This window comes from Notechis scutatus, chromosome 1 (genome assembly GCF_049901735.1).
Source record: "Notechis scutatus isolate UNSWTSFEM ecotype Mainland chromosome 1, rNotScu1.2, whole genome shotgun sequence".
In the NCBI taxonomy this organism is placed as follows: domain Eukaryota; kingdom Metazoa; phylum Chordata; class Lepidosauria; order Squamata; family Elapidae; genus Notechis; species Notechis scutatus.
In genome coordinates this window covers 143,455,773-143,473,224 of record NC_142009.1, presented here as the reverse complement: position 1 = coordinate 143,473,224, position 17,452 = coordinate 143,455,773, and the positions used below count along the sequence as shown (strand labels likewise).

The 17,452-nt window shown below is 34.1% G+C and overlaps 1 protein-coding gene across 2 annotated transcripts in view; it reads left to right on the top strand.

The window, feature by feature from the left end:
* Nucleotides 1-17,452, top strand: part of ATAD2B (ATPase family AAA domain containing 2B) — a 70,984-nt gene that overhangs the window by 16,987 nt on the left and 36,545 nt on the right. For both annotated transcript variants that reach the window (XM_026675539.2, XM_026675538.2), the window contains exons 6-15: nucleotides 179-287; nucleotides 807-923; nucleotides 2,250-2,325; nucleotides 2,585-2,683; nucleotides 4,197-4,308; nucleotides 4,565-4,680; nucleotides 6,302-6,476; nucleotides 8,054-8,142; nucleotides 9,940-10,099; nucleotides 10,782-10,872. In XM_026675539.2, the coding sequence (XP_026531324.2) occupies nucleotides 179-287; nucleotides 807-923; nucleotides 2,250-2,325; nucleotides 2,585-2,683; nucleotides 4,197-4,308; nucleotides 4,565-4,680; nucleotides 6,302-6,476; nucleotides 8,054-8,142; nucleotides 9,940-10,099; nucleotides 10,782-10,872 (1,144 nt within the window). The remainder of the gene's footprint in view (nucleotides 1-178; nucleotides 288-806; nucleotides 924-2,249; nucleotides 2,326-2,584; nucleotides 2,684-4,196; nucleotides 4,309-4,564; nucleotides 4,681-6,301; nucleotides 6,477-8,053; nucleotides 8,143-9,939; nucleotides 10,100-10,781; nucleotides 10,873-17,452) is intronic.

Below are 17,452 nucleotides of genomic sequence, written 5' to 3'. Positions count from 1 at the left end.
CAATAAAGATACTTACATTTGTTTAGCCTGTGATTTTAGCATTTCTCTCCCTTTCATACATGCAGATTCTCTCTTATTAAAATACTTATTATGACTATTAGAGTTTGGTTAACTATATAGTTTGGAAGTTACGTGTATATTATAGCGATGCAGATCATTCTTGAGGTTTTTATTTTAGGAAAACATGGATATGTACTCAAGAGTGAAAAGGAGGAGGAAATCATTAAGGAGAAATAGCTATGGAATCCAGAACCACCATGAGGTTTCCACAGAAGGTGAAGAAGAAGGTAATGGTGATAGTAATTTGAGAGCTACTTTGATAAATACAAGTGAAATGTTATGTTGAAAAACAGCACAAGTTATTTGAGTTCTTAATAGTCTGGAAAAACTGTTATTAATCAAACTATACATTTAAATGTTGGATACCAATAAACAGTTATGGATTCAGGCCTTGGTAATTCCTTCATGGCTTGATACATGCTTTTGAATGAATTGTTCAGGACTCTAATTTGAAAATATCTTTGCTGTTTGATCTTTCTTGTCATTTTATAGTTTTGATGTTGAAATTGTAACAGCTTTGTCATGTATTCAAAGTCTCATAGATACCTGTAATATTGAAATAAGTGTTTTTTACAAATATTAAAATTATATATTATAAAATTTATTCTGGAATATTGCAAACTATCCAAATCAGTGTTATATTTTATAAAATAAATTTAATCTGTAAAGTAACAGGTGATCTTTAATAGATATTATCAAATTACCTTAGTGTACTTTTTATAAATGTTTAATGGGGATTTTTCTAGAATCTCAAGAAGAAGATGGGGATATTGAAGCAGAGGAGGCAGAAGGAGAAGAAAATGATCGTCCGTATAATCTCAGACAAAGAAAAACAATAGAAAGATATCAAGCGCCTCCTATAGGTAATATTTTTAAAAATGATTTATGTAACTGAAATAACTTGGTTCAGCAATATTTTACCCTTGTTACAGTATTAGATTAGAACTAGATGGATCATGGATCAACTTCATAATAATAAAGTTTAGCAAATAATCGTTCCTCTAAATTTAATTTATTTAATGTTGAAACTAAATAGGATAAAATGGCTGAAGGAAAAATCATCTGCTAGTCTCTGTAAGAAAGCATGTAGGAAAAAAATTAAAATGTATTCAACCTCTTCTCTATTTTTTTTCTTTTTTCTTTGCATTTGAACATATAGTATAAAGAGAGATTTCTGTAACAGTTGATAGTTTGGGATGTTATTGTTTTGAATAGGTACTTATGGTAGCATCTTATTTGTCCTGTATTTTTCTTTCTTTGATTTACTTAATGAAAAAAGTAGGTACATTCTGTGGTTGTATTTATGTGACCACCAAGAGTTATTTGATTGTGGCAGGATATAAATGTAATAAATAAATGAATAATTCTGCAACAGTGTCTACTTGATAGATTTGATAAAATTAAAAATGCCTCTAAGATTTCTGTCCACTCATTAGACAACTCACTCAGAAAATATTTTGGGGATTGAATGCAAAGTGTTTAATATAAACTCATGCAAGACATAATGCTTACTTATTCCCCCCATTTCCCTACACTTTTCATAAAGAATAAATAGTTTCGATTTAACAAATGTATACTTTGCTATTTTGTGCTTGCCTGGATTTATTTCTGATAAATTAAGCTCTGTGATTATTTTGGTATTTTGTTTAACAGTACAGAATTTGTTTAATATAGCTGATTATTACATGCAAACTCTTAAACTAACCAACTTTTTGGTTTGTATTACTTTTCTTCATCATGTTGGAGAGGAGAATTGGGAAGTATTTGAACCTGTCTTTTTTTACCTTTCTGTTTGTGTGGGTAATGTTAAATCAAGACATCGTACTAGTGAAAGATACAGAATTGCACATTACTGTATTTCAGTGAGAATTCTTTTGTAAGTCAGCAATGCAGAGATTGCTGTCTTAAAGCTTTTCTCTTTATTATGCTACAATGTTTAGTCAAAGGTGTTCTAAAACTAGAATTTAACGTTTCATTCAAATACAGTTGTGAGCAGGAGTATTTAATGTAAGGAGTATCTTACATAAAAACAATTAAACAAATTTGGAGAAGAGAGAATGAAGAAATATACCTTATTTGCAAACGCTTCTGATTTATTAGAAACGGTATTAAGATGCTTTATACAAGGAACTAGATTTTTATATAGTTATGTAAAAATGTTTACATGTCAAATTGATTATCTTATCTAGTTCCAGCTCACCAAAAGAAAAGGGAAAACACATTATTTGACATTCATAGATCTCCTGCAAGAAGAAGCCATATCAGGTAAATAATATATTAGGATATTTTCTATTGACATTATGCTACCATGTTGAAATTTCAGGAATAATTTCTTGAATCAGCTGGGTAAAAAAACAAAAAACTAAGCCAATGCATCATATTGGCATATCAAGTGATGAAAACAAGAGAAGCATTAAACAAAAGACCTTGTGACCTTTAAATTATCTGTTTTAATTTGTTAGCATTCACTAAGCACAATTCAGTGCACGGTTGTCTTCATTGAAATGTTCTATTGCTTCCGCAGGAGAAAGAAACATGCCATTCATAGTAGTGATACAACCTCTTCAGATGAAGAACGTTTTGAAAGAAGAAAATCTAAAAGCATGGCAAGAGCGAGAAACCGGTAACAATTTATTTGTCATCATTCTGTTAAGGGGAAAAAATGGCTTGGTTTCATGTGCCTGATGAAATTTGCCAACCATGTGGAAATTGTTTTATTCTAATTAAAGGTGCTGTTATGAGGCATGGTTACGTATGGTCCTTGGTGTTCTCTGAGCTTGGTTGTTTCCTTGCAGATGTTTCGTTACCAAACTAGGAAACTTCATCAGTGCTCATTAATAATGTTATTTAGATTGTTAATGAAATGTCTGCAATAAAACAACAACACTCAGAGAACATCAAGGACTCCACAGCTCAACTCTAAGCTACAAATTATCTATTCTAGTCATAGAAAATATGTTTTTATATCATGGGATTTCTTCAGACTTGCCCATCTGTGAACATAAATTTGCATTGGAGGTAAAGAGTGAGGCATTGTTTTTTCTTGATTATTGTTCTTTTTTGGTTTTAATTGATACCTTCTATGCCAGAACAGAATATAACACTTTTCTTATCATTATGGATCAGAATACCTCCAATGTTATTCCATAGAATCATGCATCCATTTGACAACTTTTCAGGGCAAATGGAGCTGTAAAGAAAAGAATGGGGGCTAAATATTGTCTTTGTACTCTTCTGAAGGTTATAGGGGCACAAGCCTCTGATGTTCTGATGTTATCAGAATGTGTGGAGTAAAAATTTTACCTTCAGATTTGTTTTGTTTTTTCCCCTTTGTGTGGGATTGCTAATAAGTGCCTGAAGTCCTAATGAAGAAGAATATGAAGAATAAGAAATCTGAATAAGGGCAGCCAGGGACTTTACATGAGCTATAGACTGGGCCCATCCCTACATTTCTAAAATGTACTGCCTCCTTCCTTCCTTCCATTGTTAGCAAAATTCCACTGAATGTAATTTCAGATGCAGCCCAATTTATTTGAATGTATTATTTGAATTTTTTTTACTTTTGGGGGTGGCAGTGGAGTCATTTGTCCATTATGTCTTCATGAAAATTATATTTTTTTCTAATGACTAAAATCAATCAATGAATACTTCAGCTTCAATCATAACAATACAAGAGCACACAATAGATACAAACTCAAGGTTAACTGCACCAAACTTGATTGCAGAAAATACGACTTCAGCAACAGAGTGGTCAATGTCTGGAATACTCTACCTGACTCTGTGGTTTCTTCCCCATACCCCAAAAACTTTAACCTTAGACTGTCTACTATTGACCTCACCCCTTTCCTAAGAGGTCTGTAGGGGGCGTGTATAAGCGCACCAACGTGCCTACTGTCCCTGTCCTATTGTTTCTTTTATTTTTCTTATATGTATCCATGTATTCATAACTATGTTTATTCTTATATCTGTATCTTGTAAGCGATTGGCAAATCAAATCAAATAAATAAAATAAAATTCTCATTCTATTTGTGGGACAAGATGAAATACTGTACCTGAAAAGTCACCATTCCCATCTATTGCATGAATGGATTTTTATTCAGCATGAATTTTATGGTTTTTTTAAAAATATGTCATAGGTGTCTGCCAATGAATTTCAGAGCAGAAGATTTGGCTAGTGGAATCTTACGTGAACGAGTGAAAGTTGGAGCAAGTTTGGCTGACGTGGATCCAATGACTCTTGACAAATCGGTGTGCTTTTTTTCTTTGTTTAAACGAAAATCTGCTAAAACGAAAATCTTTAAGCTGCTTTGTAAAATTCAATCTTAAAAGATTAAATGTTTATAGCTACTTTGCTTACACCAGATTACAAGTAGACCATTTTGGATAATATTTTTGGTACTGAAATTTTGAAAGATGTTGATGGCTTTTCCACATAAACTGGGCAAATGATAAGTTATATTTCCAAATGTTAATTTCTTTTATTGCTTTTTATCTTTCTGTTTAGGTCCGTTTTGATAGTATAGGCGGGTTGAGCAATCATATTCATGCACTTAAGGAAATGGTTATATTTCCTCTTCTGTATCCTGAAATATTTGAAAAATTCAAAATTCAACCACCAAGGTAGGCTTTGTTCATATTTACACTACCAGAATACACATACTTTGTAGGATTTAGGGTTATTTTAAAGAATAGCTTAATAAAGAAGTGGACAAAATATCTGAATTAATTAAATTAAAATAATTTAAACCACATTGGGCCAACATGATTATTTCCCATATTTCATTATTTTAAAATACTATTATTTGTCAGTACAATATGGTGCAAATTATTTGAAGGGGGACACTCCAGGTTTGGCTGACTGCAGTTGGGTTTAGCTGTTTGACTTAAGCAGGAAAAAAGCCATTCCTAGATCAGATTCTCTCCCCCATGCCCCAATATGCCTCCAAATCTCTGGAATAATGGAATAGTTACGAGATAGTTGCTGGAATTGAAGTTTGCTGAGAGAAGATAATGGGAAAAGTCAAAAACTTTTGTGTGACAGTTGATGAAATATCTTGCTTTGAATTTTTTCCTTGCAGAAAAGATATTTTATATCTTTAACGATTTTGTGTTGTATAATTTCCCTTAAAGTTGCCAATCTAGAAGTGTGAGAAAGCTAAGGAAAATAGAGCTGTCAGACAAAGACCATTCTCTACTTCTTGAAAAATTTAACAAAGCAAAATAGTTCAGTAATATTGCAAAATATGAAATAAATCAATATTGATCCATCTTGTACAAAGAAAAATGCAACTGAGTTTGTTTATTCAGAAGTATCTTTTAAAATGAAACTTTAGATTTAATAATAGTTGGAAAACTGGAATTTTTTAAAAGCTTCCCAAGTATGTCAAGTCTTCAGATATGTATAAGACCTCACTGACTTATGTTCATATCCATATAACCTAGGAATGCAGAATTTAGATTTGATTGCTTGGTATGTTTCACAAGATCCTGAAAAAAGCAGCTTGATTTTTAAATGTAACACACAAGCAGAATAGCATGATGGGTTCTTCAACTTAATGAAAGAAGCTATTGAATTTTAAAGATGAATGGATAAAGATGGAAATAGTCATGAAGATCCTCCAGAGAAACTAAGAGTTGGCAAAATTCCTTACTGTAAAAGTTTGATGCTGTGTATGTGCTATATGAGACAGCTAAGCATGGGATTTTCCTAATAAAACAAAGCTTAATTTTTGTCCCAAGACTCATCACTGTTTTTATTCCTCCTTACCCTGTTTATCAGAACTAATGTTGCATGAGACACAGGAAACCCGGGAAATTGTTATTTAGTTATAACAAAGCTAGTGTTATAACTTCATTCATTTGCATTGATTTAGAATATTTGTTTGATTTCTATAGCTGCCCACTTGACACCCAACATCAGAGATGTCACATGTATGCCCTATCTCTGATATTCATGTTAATTTATGATGCTTATATGCAACAATAAATTGGCCCTGCATATTGAAAAAAGAATGACATTTTTGTTAAAATAGAAAAAAATAGCACAGATTAAAGAAATAATAACTCCTTGTAAAATTTTCTACTTTTCTCCTTCATTGTTTTTAATTAGCAATAACTTTCATTTCACTGGGTATCCAAAACAGATCACTGAGCTCTTGTGTCCCTTATGTGAGTAGCAAATACTGGGCTGCTTATAAAGAAAAAGAAATAGTGATTTCTGTATTTGTCCATTTGTCTTCAGGGGCTGTTTGTTTTATGGTCCTCCTGGAACAGGTAAAACCTTGGTGGCTAGAGCTCTGGCCAATGAATGCACTCATGGGGACAGAAAAGTTGCCTTTTTTATGAGGAAGGGAGCAGACTGCCTCAGTAAATGGGTTGGTGAATCTGAACGGCAGCTTCGACTCCTCTTTGATCAAGTTAGTACACAATTTTATGTATTCAATCCTTCAGCTTGAAGCAGGAAATTTTTGAACACCTTTGCTAATTGCTAATATATCCCTCTATTCGCAAAGGTAATACCACAATGAGCAAAAGTATTTCCCATTCAGAATAGCTGGATGACAACTGACTTTGTTTTCAGTTCCTGTTGTCGTATTACCAGATTGAGTTCATTACTTTGGATCATGGTAGTTCCTATATTAATATTTGCTGGAGTCATTATAGGAAGAAGAAAAAGGTTATTAAATGTGAAATAACAGCAAAGAATAGAAACAATTGTTGGGGAGTAACCATGAATATAAGAAGACATGAAAGAAATATTTTGTTTCCTGCAGTTATGATTTTCATTTTGAAAGTTAAGCAAATATAATTTGCTGCATCTCTAGTCCAAAGGACAAATTGTATCCAGTCACCCTGTTTTAAAAGGCTAATTGTATTAATGAGTGAGACAATATCCTCTCCCAGAATGTAGTCCTTTGACACTGAAGCTCTTGGGTGGAGGAAGATCCATTGCTTTGGTTCATCTTCCATCATTAGATGATTGATACTGAGGCGCGAAGTTCCAGAAAGGGAAAGAATCTCCACTTGGAATTCTATAGATTTAATAGGTCTTGCAGGCCAATTCATTGTTAGGAAATGCCCATAAAAACATTTATGTTTCAGAAAGATGAATAAGTGAAGTTGCTGATAAAAAAAGAAACCAGAATGAGTTGTCAAATCAGTAGAAAATGCAGTGACTCCTTTTGCTTCAAGAGATTAAAAAAAGTGATATTGATTACTGAACACCTCTGAAGTCTTGTATTTTTGCTTGTACTTCTTCAAAGACACTCTTGATATTTTCATACTGGCTGAAGAATAAAATAAAATTCCTCAAAGCATGTATATTCTGGGAGGTGAAAATGTCAGAAAAAAAAGTATCTGTGTAGCTGGCATTGGATGAGATGGTATTTACATAGATTACACCCTAGCCACTAATAGATAATCTTGTGGAGCTAACTAGGGATGGACCTGGTTAGTACATATTTGAAAGACCACCACGAAAGATTACAGCTGTAGGATAGTCTGTTGAAATATATCCTGGAAGTAGGAAGAGGCAAGCCACTTTAGTAAGGTTGCCAAGAAAGCTCTGATTATAAGTAAAAGTCATTGGGAATTGAGTTTAGCTCAAAGGAAATTTTCAGAAAACCCAAAAGATCGACTGCTTTTAAATGCAGAAATATTTTTCAATAAGTTTCTACAAAGATGGTGCAATTTCTTCTTTTCAGAGCTTTTAAAGTTTATTTTCACATTTGACCTGGGGCTACTCCCAATCCTAATCCACCCTATCACTACTCGTGTGGAGGCTACCAGGTTTTTGCATCATGAAGTCTACCTATTAGCTGTCAAAGGTAATCTGCAGTATGTAGTCAGGGCAGAGTTAATGCCTTTTCTTGGCTTTATAATTATGAGTGTTTCTGATCCAGTACAGGAATTAAAGATAATTTTTTTCATAGCTTTTAAAAGTATAACAATTATTTTCATATCCACAATTAATTTTGTTTGTTGTTTACCATAGGCGTACCTGATGAGGCCATCCATAATCTTTTTTGATGAAATAGATGGCTTGGCCCCAGTTCGCTCCAGTAGACAAGACCAAATTCACAGGTGAGAATAGAATATTACTTATAGCATATGTACTATTGGATGCATACATTTCTTCCATTCCCCAGCATTCAATCAGAACTAAAAAGCTTCTTGGATGAGAAGTGAAATGAAAAATAAAAGAAGAAAAACCCCAAGAAAGTCCAGTTGCCATTTTGAAAAGCACCTTGGGACAATTAGAGATCTAGTTTATCAAATGCTTGTGCCACTCAGCCTAACTCAGTTCCTTTAGCCTTCCTTATTCCATTGATCCAGTGACTGTAACATTTGACCTTTCTTATATGCTGAATATGACTTAGTGCGTTCTTGGCATACAAAAAGGAGTTATTTTAACTTGTGCAATAAAAATAAGGCTACTTTACTGAGTCTGAGACAAAAAGGACATGGATGAGAATAAACATTAATTACCTACTTGGAGATAGATTGAGAGGCTGGCTATTTCAAGAAAAGGATAGGCCTTTTTCAAATTTGCTCCTTCTCTTTTCTTCTAACAAAGAAAATCTTCATGATAATTAGATGGTATTCTAGCTTTTTAATAGCATCACAATTAAAAGATTTATGTTATCCAGGTTAATTCTAAATGAAAATATTGTGAGAAACAATTGAGGGAAAGGGAAGCTTTTCTTTCTTACCTCTGTCCTAGATTTACTGTTCTGTAAGTCTAACATTAACATTTAGACTAAGGTTATTGAATGGATCAGGATAGCAACTATGACTCTCAGCTAAAATCTTAAACTCTATACCACGCAGTAGAGCTTATTCTAGATTTTACATTTTCTTAGAATTGAGCTGGCGTCTGAGAGAGAAGTTGGCATCAGATGGCATCTGATGATGAATACTTCCTTGTCTTAAACAATTACTGCAGCATTTATTAGCTACTGTAATGACACTAAGTGCATGAAATTTTCAGACTGTTTTCAGGTTTAATTTAAAATACATAAGAACCACCTATCTTAGTGTGCCCAAGCACTAATATTAAAAATAGGAGACCTCCTAAAAATGTACCCTGATTTCAAAATTCCATTTATCTAGCCCATAGAAGTGATCTATCACTTACATCACCCCCAGACTAAAAAATATACTTACTTAAGAGTTGTGTTTAACTCCCATAGTTTCCATGTTTAAGAAAGAAGGTAAGACCTTCACTTTAGTCAAGATTTTCAAGCTGATTAATGATTTTAAGTATTTAAGATTTTTTTAAAAAATTAGGTTTTAATTCACACACACGCACGCACGCACGCACACACACACACACAAACACAGAAACTTAAGTGCCTTGGAAATAGGAAAGGGGCCACAAACTGGAACCAATTCATGAATTCATGAACGTCTAAATAAGTAGGATTAATTATTTTTCGGGAAAAGGAGATATGATGGTGGTTAAAGAGGCTGAGCTTGTCAGCTGGAAAGCTGACAGCCGAGGCTTGAGACCCAAGTGCCATGCAATGGGGTGAGCTATCATTACTTGCCCCAGCTGCTGCCCACCTAGCAGTTCGAAAGCATGCAAAGTGAGTAGATTAATAGGGGACATTTTGGTGGGAAGATAACAGCATTCTGTGCTCCTCAGCATATAGTCATGACCACGGAAGTGTCTTTGGACAATGCTGGCTCCCTCGGGTAAGAAACAGAGATGAGCACTGCCTCCACAGGTCGGACACAACTGGACAGGGGAAACCTTTATCTTTACCTTACATTTTGGCAATATGTACTTGTCACTTTAGTATTGTTTGTTTAAAGTTTGAAATGCCTGTATCTCTTAATGCTTTGCCCTAAACCAAATTATATTGAAATATGTTTTAGCTCTATTGTATCTACATTACTTGCACTCATGGATGGATTGGACAACAGAGGTGAAATAGTTGTCATTGGTGCTACAAACAGACTTGATTCTATAGATCCAGCACTCAGGAGACCAGGTCGCTTTGACAGGGAATTTCTTTTTAGCTTGCCTGATCAAAAGGTAGGCATATAAAAGGCTATCTTTGTGTGTCTTACATTTTCTTGTGCTTTTATGTTTTTGAAACGGTGAGAACTTCAGAGTCTGAGATAATACTATTACCTGTAAACAGTTGCTGCAGTTAAATCATATCAGTCCCAATCTAAGGCATTCGACCCTTCAGCATTCCCAGTGGAATTGTCAGCTTTTGCCTGAAACCATATATAATGCACTTCATTCCAATATGAGCTTGGAACTTATTCAAAGCAACCATGCCCAAGCTCATTGATTATGAGCATACTGTTTACCAACCGAAGTATTGCTGCATAGCTCACAACATCAATTTTTATGTTAGCATATGTTTATTGAAATGTTCCTTTGAATCATTACAGTTATATTTACTAGACTGGAAATGCTATATTTACAATATTTATATAGAGTAGTAAATAATTAAAAGAGAATAATGCATACTTCTTTAGCTGCTTTTAGAATAAAATGTATTAGGGTCAGTTTTGTTATCTATTGATATTTCTACTCTAAACATTCCAATAGAAATCTTTATTATGATACTTCTTTAGTTCAGTAAATTTTCTATACTAAATGATTTGGGGGGAAATAAAGAGAAGCTGATGAACTATTTGTATGACTGATGTATTTGATATAGTTTTGTGATGAAATTCTTAAAATCTCTTAATTTCTCTTTTAGGCAAGAAAGCACATTTTACAAATTCATACCAGGGACTGGAATCCAAAATTGTCCAATCATTTTTTAGGAGAGCTAGCTGAAAAATGTGTTGGTGAGTGGTATTATCTTGCTACTTTTGCCTTCTATATTTTCATTCCTAAAAGAACATTCAAGAATGTTTGAAGCTTTCTGATTAAATTTTTAATTGTAATCAATTTTTCCATTTTATATTTGAAGTGTCATGTCAGAAAATGTAAATATTTATGCCACTTGCCAAAGTTTCTTGTCATTATCTCAAATCTTAACATATTTTGAAAAATCTTGGCATGATCCATATTCTTTTATGTGACTACGCAAAAAAACTCCAAAATGAATATGATAAAGTTTTATAAGGAAAAATTAATATCAGCCGTGATTATTCCACAAATAAAATTGGGACAAATGCTTGCTTTCTTATAATATTTTTAATGATATGGTTTGCACTAAGAAAACATCTACATTAATAACCCTCCAAATTCTAAAGTATAATTAGCATAAGTGAATGACTGGCACAGGATACGATTTTCTGTCTCTTGAGTTGGGCACTTATATATACCTAAAGAACACCAGACATGAAATACTGTATAGCAGATTTGCTGAAAAAATAAATCTTACTACACTAGCAACTGTTGTAGTTGTTTCTTACTAAAGAGTAAGATTGCTAAGAGACATACTTTAGTATTGCAAATACATCACTAAAAACACAGTCTCTTCAAAACAATGCTCCTCTTCTGTCAATCTTGTGTTAGTCTTCAATTTTGAACAACGACAGCATCAGATCATTCAACTCTCCAACAGAACAATAACATTTTAAACTGAGCACCATCCATTCAGACAGCTACTGTACACATCCGAATTATCCTCTTCATCCACAGGAACATCTATCTCCGAAGCAGCATTCTTCCACTTTTGATCTGCAAAGACCCCAACATCTCCTGGTGAGAAGAAAACAATTATCCAACAAAGGACAAATTAAGCTTTGTCTGGTGTAAGAAAGCATGTGCCAAATCCATTTCATGTAGATTCTTTTAGTGACTCTACAACAACCATTTAGCAGATAGAAAATACAAGTTGGGTCCTTCATTGGCCAATATTCCAGTCTGAAAAGTGATATTTTATGAATGTGAAGACTTTCTTACAGATCTTATAAAAATATGCCATATAATGAGGTGTGATTGTTTAGATTTACAGGAAAATCTAAGTCTAAAATAGAGAATTTCCCAGAGCTTTTGTTCTGAATTTTCCACTGAAGACAGATTTATATGTTTAAATCTCACAGACATTGTGCAAGTCTAATAAAAGAATTAACATTTTTCATCATTTACAAAGATGAATCATTTTTTGGTTTTAAAAGCTTGTAATACTGTTCAGCATTTTAAAAATGTATGTGCATCTTTTAGACTCACATGTTTACTTAGTATTTTATTTGATGCCATTGATAAACACTTTCTATTATTCACCCCTTGTGGGGAATTCTAGGGAGAAACGTTTGCTTGCTTTTGATAGTGCCACTAAGAAAGATTTGGATCATATAGAAGAAAAGGCTGCATTTTGCAGAACTAATATGCTTGATAATCGTGGATTTCACTCAACGATTTGTACTTAGTTTAAACATTTTAATGTTTTATTTTGATCTTAGAAACTGCACGCAAATCCTAATTATTACTGTATGGCTTCTTAAGGCTGAATTATTTTGGAAGGTTTTAATAGACTTTATAGTTGTGTGGGGCTTTAAGAAATCCTGGATACAAACCTGCATGAAATACCTATATAATGCAACATGGCTAAAAAAAGGCATAAAAACAATGGAAGCATACTTCGTTGGGTCATCTGTTGAAAAAGTGACCCAGAAAGCATTGTCAAAATAGGTGGTGATCTACCTGTGTCTTATATCATTCGGGTCTTAGGAAACCACAATTTGCAGCCCCGCAGAAATTTTCCTGTCGTTTGAAATGCAGGTTTAAATGGAAATGTAACATTTTCTAAGTTTCTAGACAATTTGAAAAAAAAAATATGGATCAGGATGATAATCATAGAAAGTTATAAAATAAAAGTCACATTTTCCAGCTCTTGAAAATTTTTAACCCATGCAAGTACTTTACATGCTGACTGATTGCATCAACTTGTACTTAATAGGTAATTTATTTATAAACATTTACTTGCATACGCATGAGTACTCTTCAGTCAAAATTCTCTTCCAGTCTGTGGTTAATTTATGGTATCTATCAGATACATTTGTGCTGATATCCATATACTTTATTTTTGTGGTAAACCAGTTAAGGCAATATTAAAATCTGCTCTTAAAAATGGGGGCGTCTATTCTTTAGGCAATTTAGTTATTCCAGTTTGCAATTGCTTCTGTAATGTATGGTTTGTGACGTGAACTAACATTCAAAACTTTTCCTCCCCTTCCATTTCCATCTGGTAACAAATCTCACTGTTTTTATCACTTAAATTTACTTTATGCCTCTTTCCGAGAACACTTGCTTCATCTATAATTTCTTTATATTAATTCCACATCTTAACATGATATTAGTTTATGTGGTTTAAGCCTTCAGTCTTTGGACAACTTGATTTTCTTAGTCACTCTTCCTTACAATCTAAATATACTGTATATTATGAATGAAAATAATGTATTAATAGAAGACAAGGCTGAATTATAGAAGGTTTTTGACAACTGAACTTTATTTACTTGGGAATTTATAACTTTCCATGTGGCTCTTATTTCCCTCAATCTTTAACTACATCATGTTCTGTTTAACTCATTGCTTGCTGTTACACATTGTGTACTCTGTGATTAAAATACTTAATTTTTGAGAAGCTACCTCATCAGAGACATTATTAAAATTCAAAAACCTCTCTTGAATTTCAACTCCATGGCAAGTTCTTTACCTAGCAGAGGCCATCAGTTGAAGCTGAAGTTAGATTATATTACTTCACATTAGTATCCCCTTCTCTATATTTTATGTGTATATTCTAAGGCATCTTCTGCCTGTGAGGATTTACTAACTGATCCAATGCTGTTTAGGATGCTTGTAGTCCTTCCATAAAGCTTGGATAATTCTCATTTTATTTCCACTTTAAGACTAACTTTTCTGATGGATAGTTATAGTTTCTTATTTTGATCAGAGCATATCAAGTTATATTAGTTTCAACTTCCATTTCCTCACTGTTTTACTTCGTGCAAATTTTTCAGTCTGTATTCTTTTTAAATACTGAAGCAAAATAACTGTAAAGAACCATCTTCCAAAATACGATTTGGTAAATACAAAACATGCGACGGCTCTCATATCAATCTCTTGCATGCCAATTCTTTCCTGAAATCATACTTCATATAATACTCTTTAACATTACATATCTTTAAATGTGGAATTCTTTTCCATTTATTATTCCATCTTTTTTCAAAATATTATGAATTTCCACATTGCATAAATGTATTCTTGTTTATTTGCTTTATATGCCATTTTTAATGCAGAAAAAAATAAGATACTTTACTGTTGAACAATGTGCACAGCTGGAAAAATAAAATTAAACACAGAATAAAAATATAGAAGTTAATTAAAATTTAAAATGTGAATTCTATCTATCTATCTATCTATCTATCTATCTATCTATCTATCTATCTATCTATATAAATATATAAATATATAATAAATATAAATATAAAACACAAAACTATTAGACATAATATTGCTTAGGCACATTGCAAGAAAGCAATTTCTCCTATAATCTATGATCAGACTATTGAGAATGTTATCCTGAAGTTTCGTCTTTCTGATTGTTACAAGTCAGAAAGAGTAAATCAAAGAATATCATAGTATGCTGGCTTTATTTGTACTTTAAAATCAACAACGTTATGAGCAGGGTAGAGTTTTCTTTTTAACCATTTATATAATGGTTCATTAAAAAGCTCACAGATGGTAGCTGCAGCCCAGAGACCTTTGTATAAATCCTTCTTGTGCTACAATTGCACTTACACCTAAATCTGTGGTATGTGTGTGTGCACGTGCTTGCGCTTATTCACATGGTCACATGTCTTAGTTATTTCTTGACTGAATTACTGCAATGGCAGTGTTCAGAAGACTGCTTTTGAAGACTACCTGGAAACTTCAGCTAGGCTAGAACATGGTGGCACAAGGACTTATGGCCATGGCATGCTATACCAACACTGTTACCTGATCTCGTTGTCAGTAGATTTCCAAGTGCAATTCAAGATGTTGGTTGTTGCCTATATCTGCCCATTTTGTACGAACTGACTGTCTGCATGCATCAATTTCCATTTATTAAGTGATGTAATCTGAAGATATGTAGGAGACACACCTTCTCTGTCATGACACCTGCCCAGTGAAACAGCTTCCTCTCAGAGATCCAAACAATCCTGACTCTCTTCTCTGACAGTTTGGCAGCCTTTTCCTTTTTTTATGGTTTTGACTGTTGTACTGATTCCATGCTTCTGCATATTACCCAGAATCATTCTGAGTGGATAGCCTAGGTTAGCAACTACGTTGCATAAAACTTCAGTTGGTAGTGTTTGTAGGATGATCTTGCTCTGGAATTTTGACATTCCAGAAGTTCCTCAAAACCTAGTTGTGTCATCAGGCGTGGGGCTCCCAGGGAATCGGAGACATGCTTAGATGGTTCCATTGCTGAGCTGGCTATTATTCTCTCTTTATCTAGGGTTTGTATATTTGATTTTATATTTATCTTTTAATATTGATGCTTATATTTTTGTATTGATTGTTTCTTGTATGTATTATTTGATCATATTGTTGTATGTCTCCCAGAGTCATTTTTTGTGAGATGGGCAGCCATATACATTTGATGAATGAATAAATAAATAAATAACCAGGAGCACCTCATAGTTTTAAATTTAATTATTTATCAAGCTTCTGCTTTCCACTATAGAGTCAAGTAAATAACTTTCTTGATAAACTAGTGTATTTTGCCTGGTAATCTATAGTTCAGCTGCAAGTTTGAACATTATATCATTTTAATTTGAGGGCTTATTCATCCAGAAACATCCTATTTTAGCAGCCTCCAGGGGCACTATACCAGACACTGGATGGACATGCCAATGGATGGTCAGATAATCAAGTGATATGACAGTGGCTGACAATAGCTACCTTTTTATTTGTCTAAAAAGTTTCAAAGGGGAGTTTTATTATCAAGATAGTTTTTACTAGCACCTAGTACTAAAATGTACTTCTATCCACTAAGACAGTGGTCGCCACTGGTGGGCCGCGAGAAAATTTTGGTGGGCCACAGAGAAATCTCACCCCCAGAGCACCCCCCCCCCCAAAGCAATTAATCCAGGCTGCACAGAAACACAAGGCTGCTCAGCCCACATGGCCCACGGGAACCTTCCCTGCCCACTCACTCCTTACCTGGCAAACTTGTCTGCTAAGTTGTTATTTTTCCTTTTTCTGACCATCATCTGTTCTGCTGTGCCGAGAGATTTAGATTAGCTAGGAAGTAGGAAATGCTTGGATTTCTTGCTTTCTAGCTAAGCACAGCCGAACCTCCTTTAGGACTGAAGGTTTGCTTGCAAGCAAATTAAGTGCAGACTGACAGCAAGCAAATTTGAGAGACTGAGCTAGCCGATGGCAGATAAATAGATTACTCAATGATTCTGTGAGCAACTCAATCTGCCTGCCTGCTTTGCCTGATTTTGGATAAAAGTTGCTTTTTTTAATAAAAAATTCAATATTTACATACATGGTGTGTTGTGAGTTAATTTTATGAGTTTGCTTGCAAGCAAATTTTTGTGTGACAGACTGAGCTAGCCAATGGCAGATAGATAGATTTCTGAATGAATCTGTGATTCTGTGAGCAACTCAATCTGCCTGCCTGCTTTGCCTGATTTTGGGTAAAAGTTGCTCTTTTTTTAATTAAAAAATCAATATTTATATAAATATTTATAATATTTACTTACAAGTCACATGACCATCAAGCCACACCCACAAATTAGACCACGCCCGCAGAACCAGTTAGTGGTCCCTGGGATCTAAAATTATGAGTTTGTTGGTCCCTGAGGTCCAAAAGATTGGCAACCCCTGCACTAGGACACCAATTGTCAGTGAAGAGGAATGATAAAATACTGCATAAAATGATTGCAGCCAAGTTGTATACATTTTAAGTGTTGCAAATTTCACTATAGAAGTATCTAATTTCTGTTTGAAAGCTTGCACTTTGTTGAACAGTATAATTTCTTGCAGAGTTGCTCTAAAAGAAGGAAACATGTTGGAATGCAATTTGTTCCAAAAGGAAAGTGAATAGGATTAATTTTAGACTGGATCTTCTGATAAATACTGTATTTTTTGCACTACATGACACACCTAGCTTTTCGGGAGGAAAACAAGAAAAAAAAATGGGCCTCTGCCTTCCAGCAATTTGCCTCCTTGCAGCGAACAGCAAACTGCCTGGTCACCTTCAGCGCAGCCTGATTTAGCACAAACAACTGATTGGCAGTTGGATTGGCCTCCCAGAATACCGCCAATCAGCTGTTCCAGGGTGCGGGGATCACAGCCACCTACGCACGCCCCATATTTGGCCTCCACGCATTCCATTTTTGATCCCTGCCGCCTGGAACAGGCTGAAAATGGAATGCATGAAGGCCGAAAATGGGGCATGCGGAGGCTGAAAATGGGGCGTGT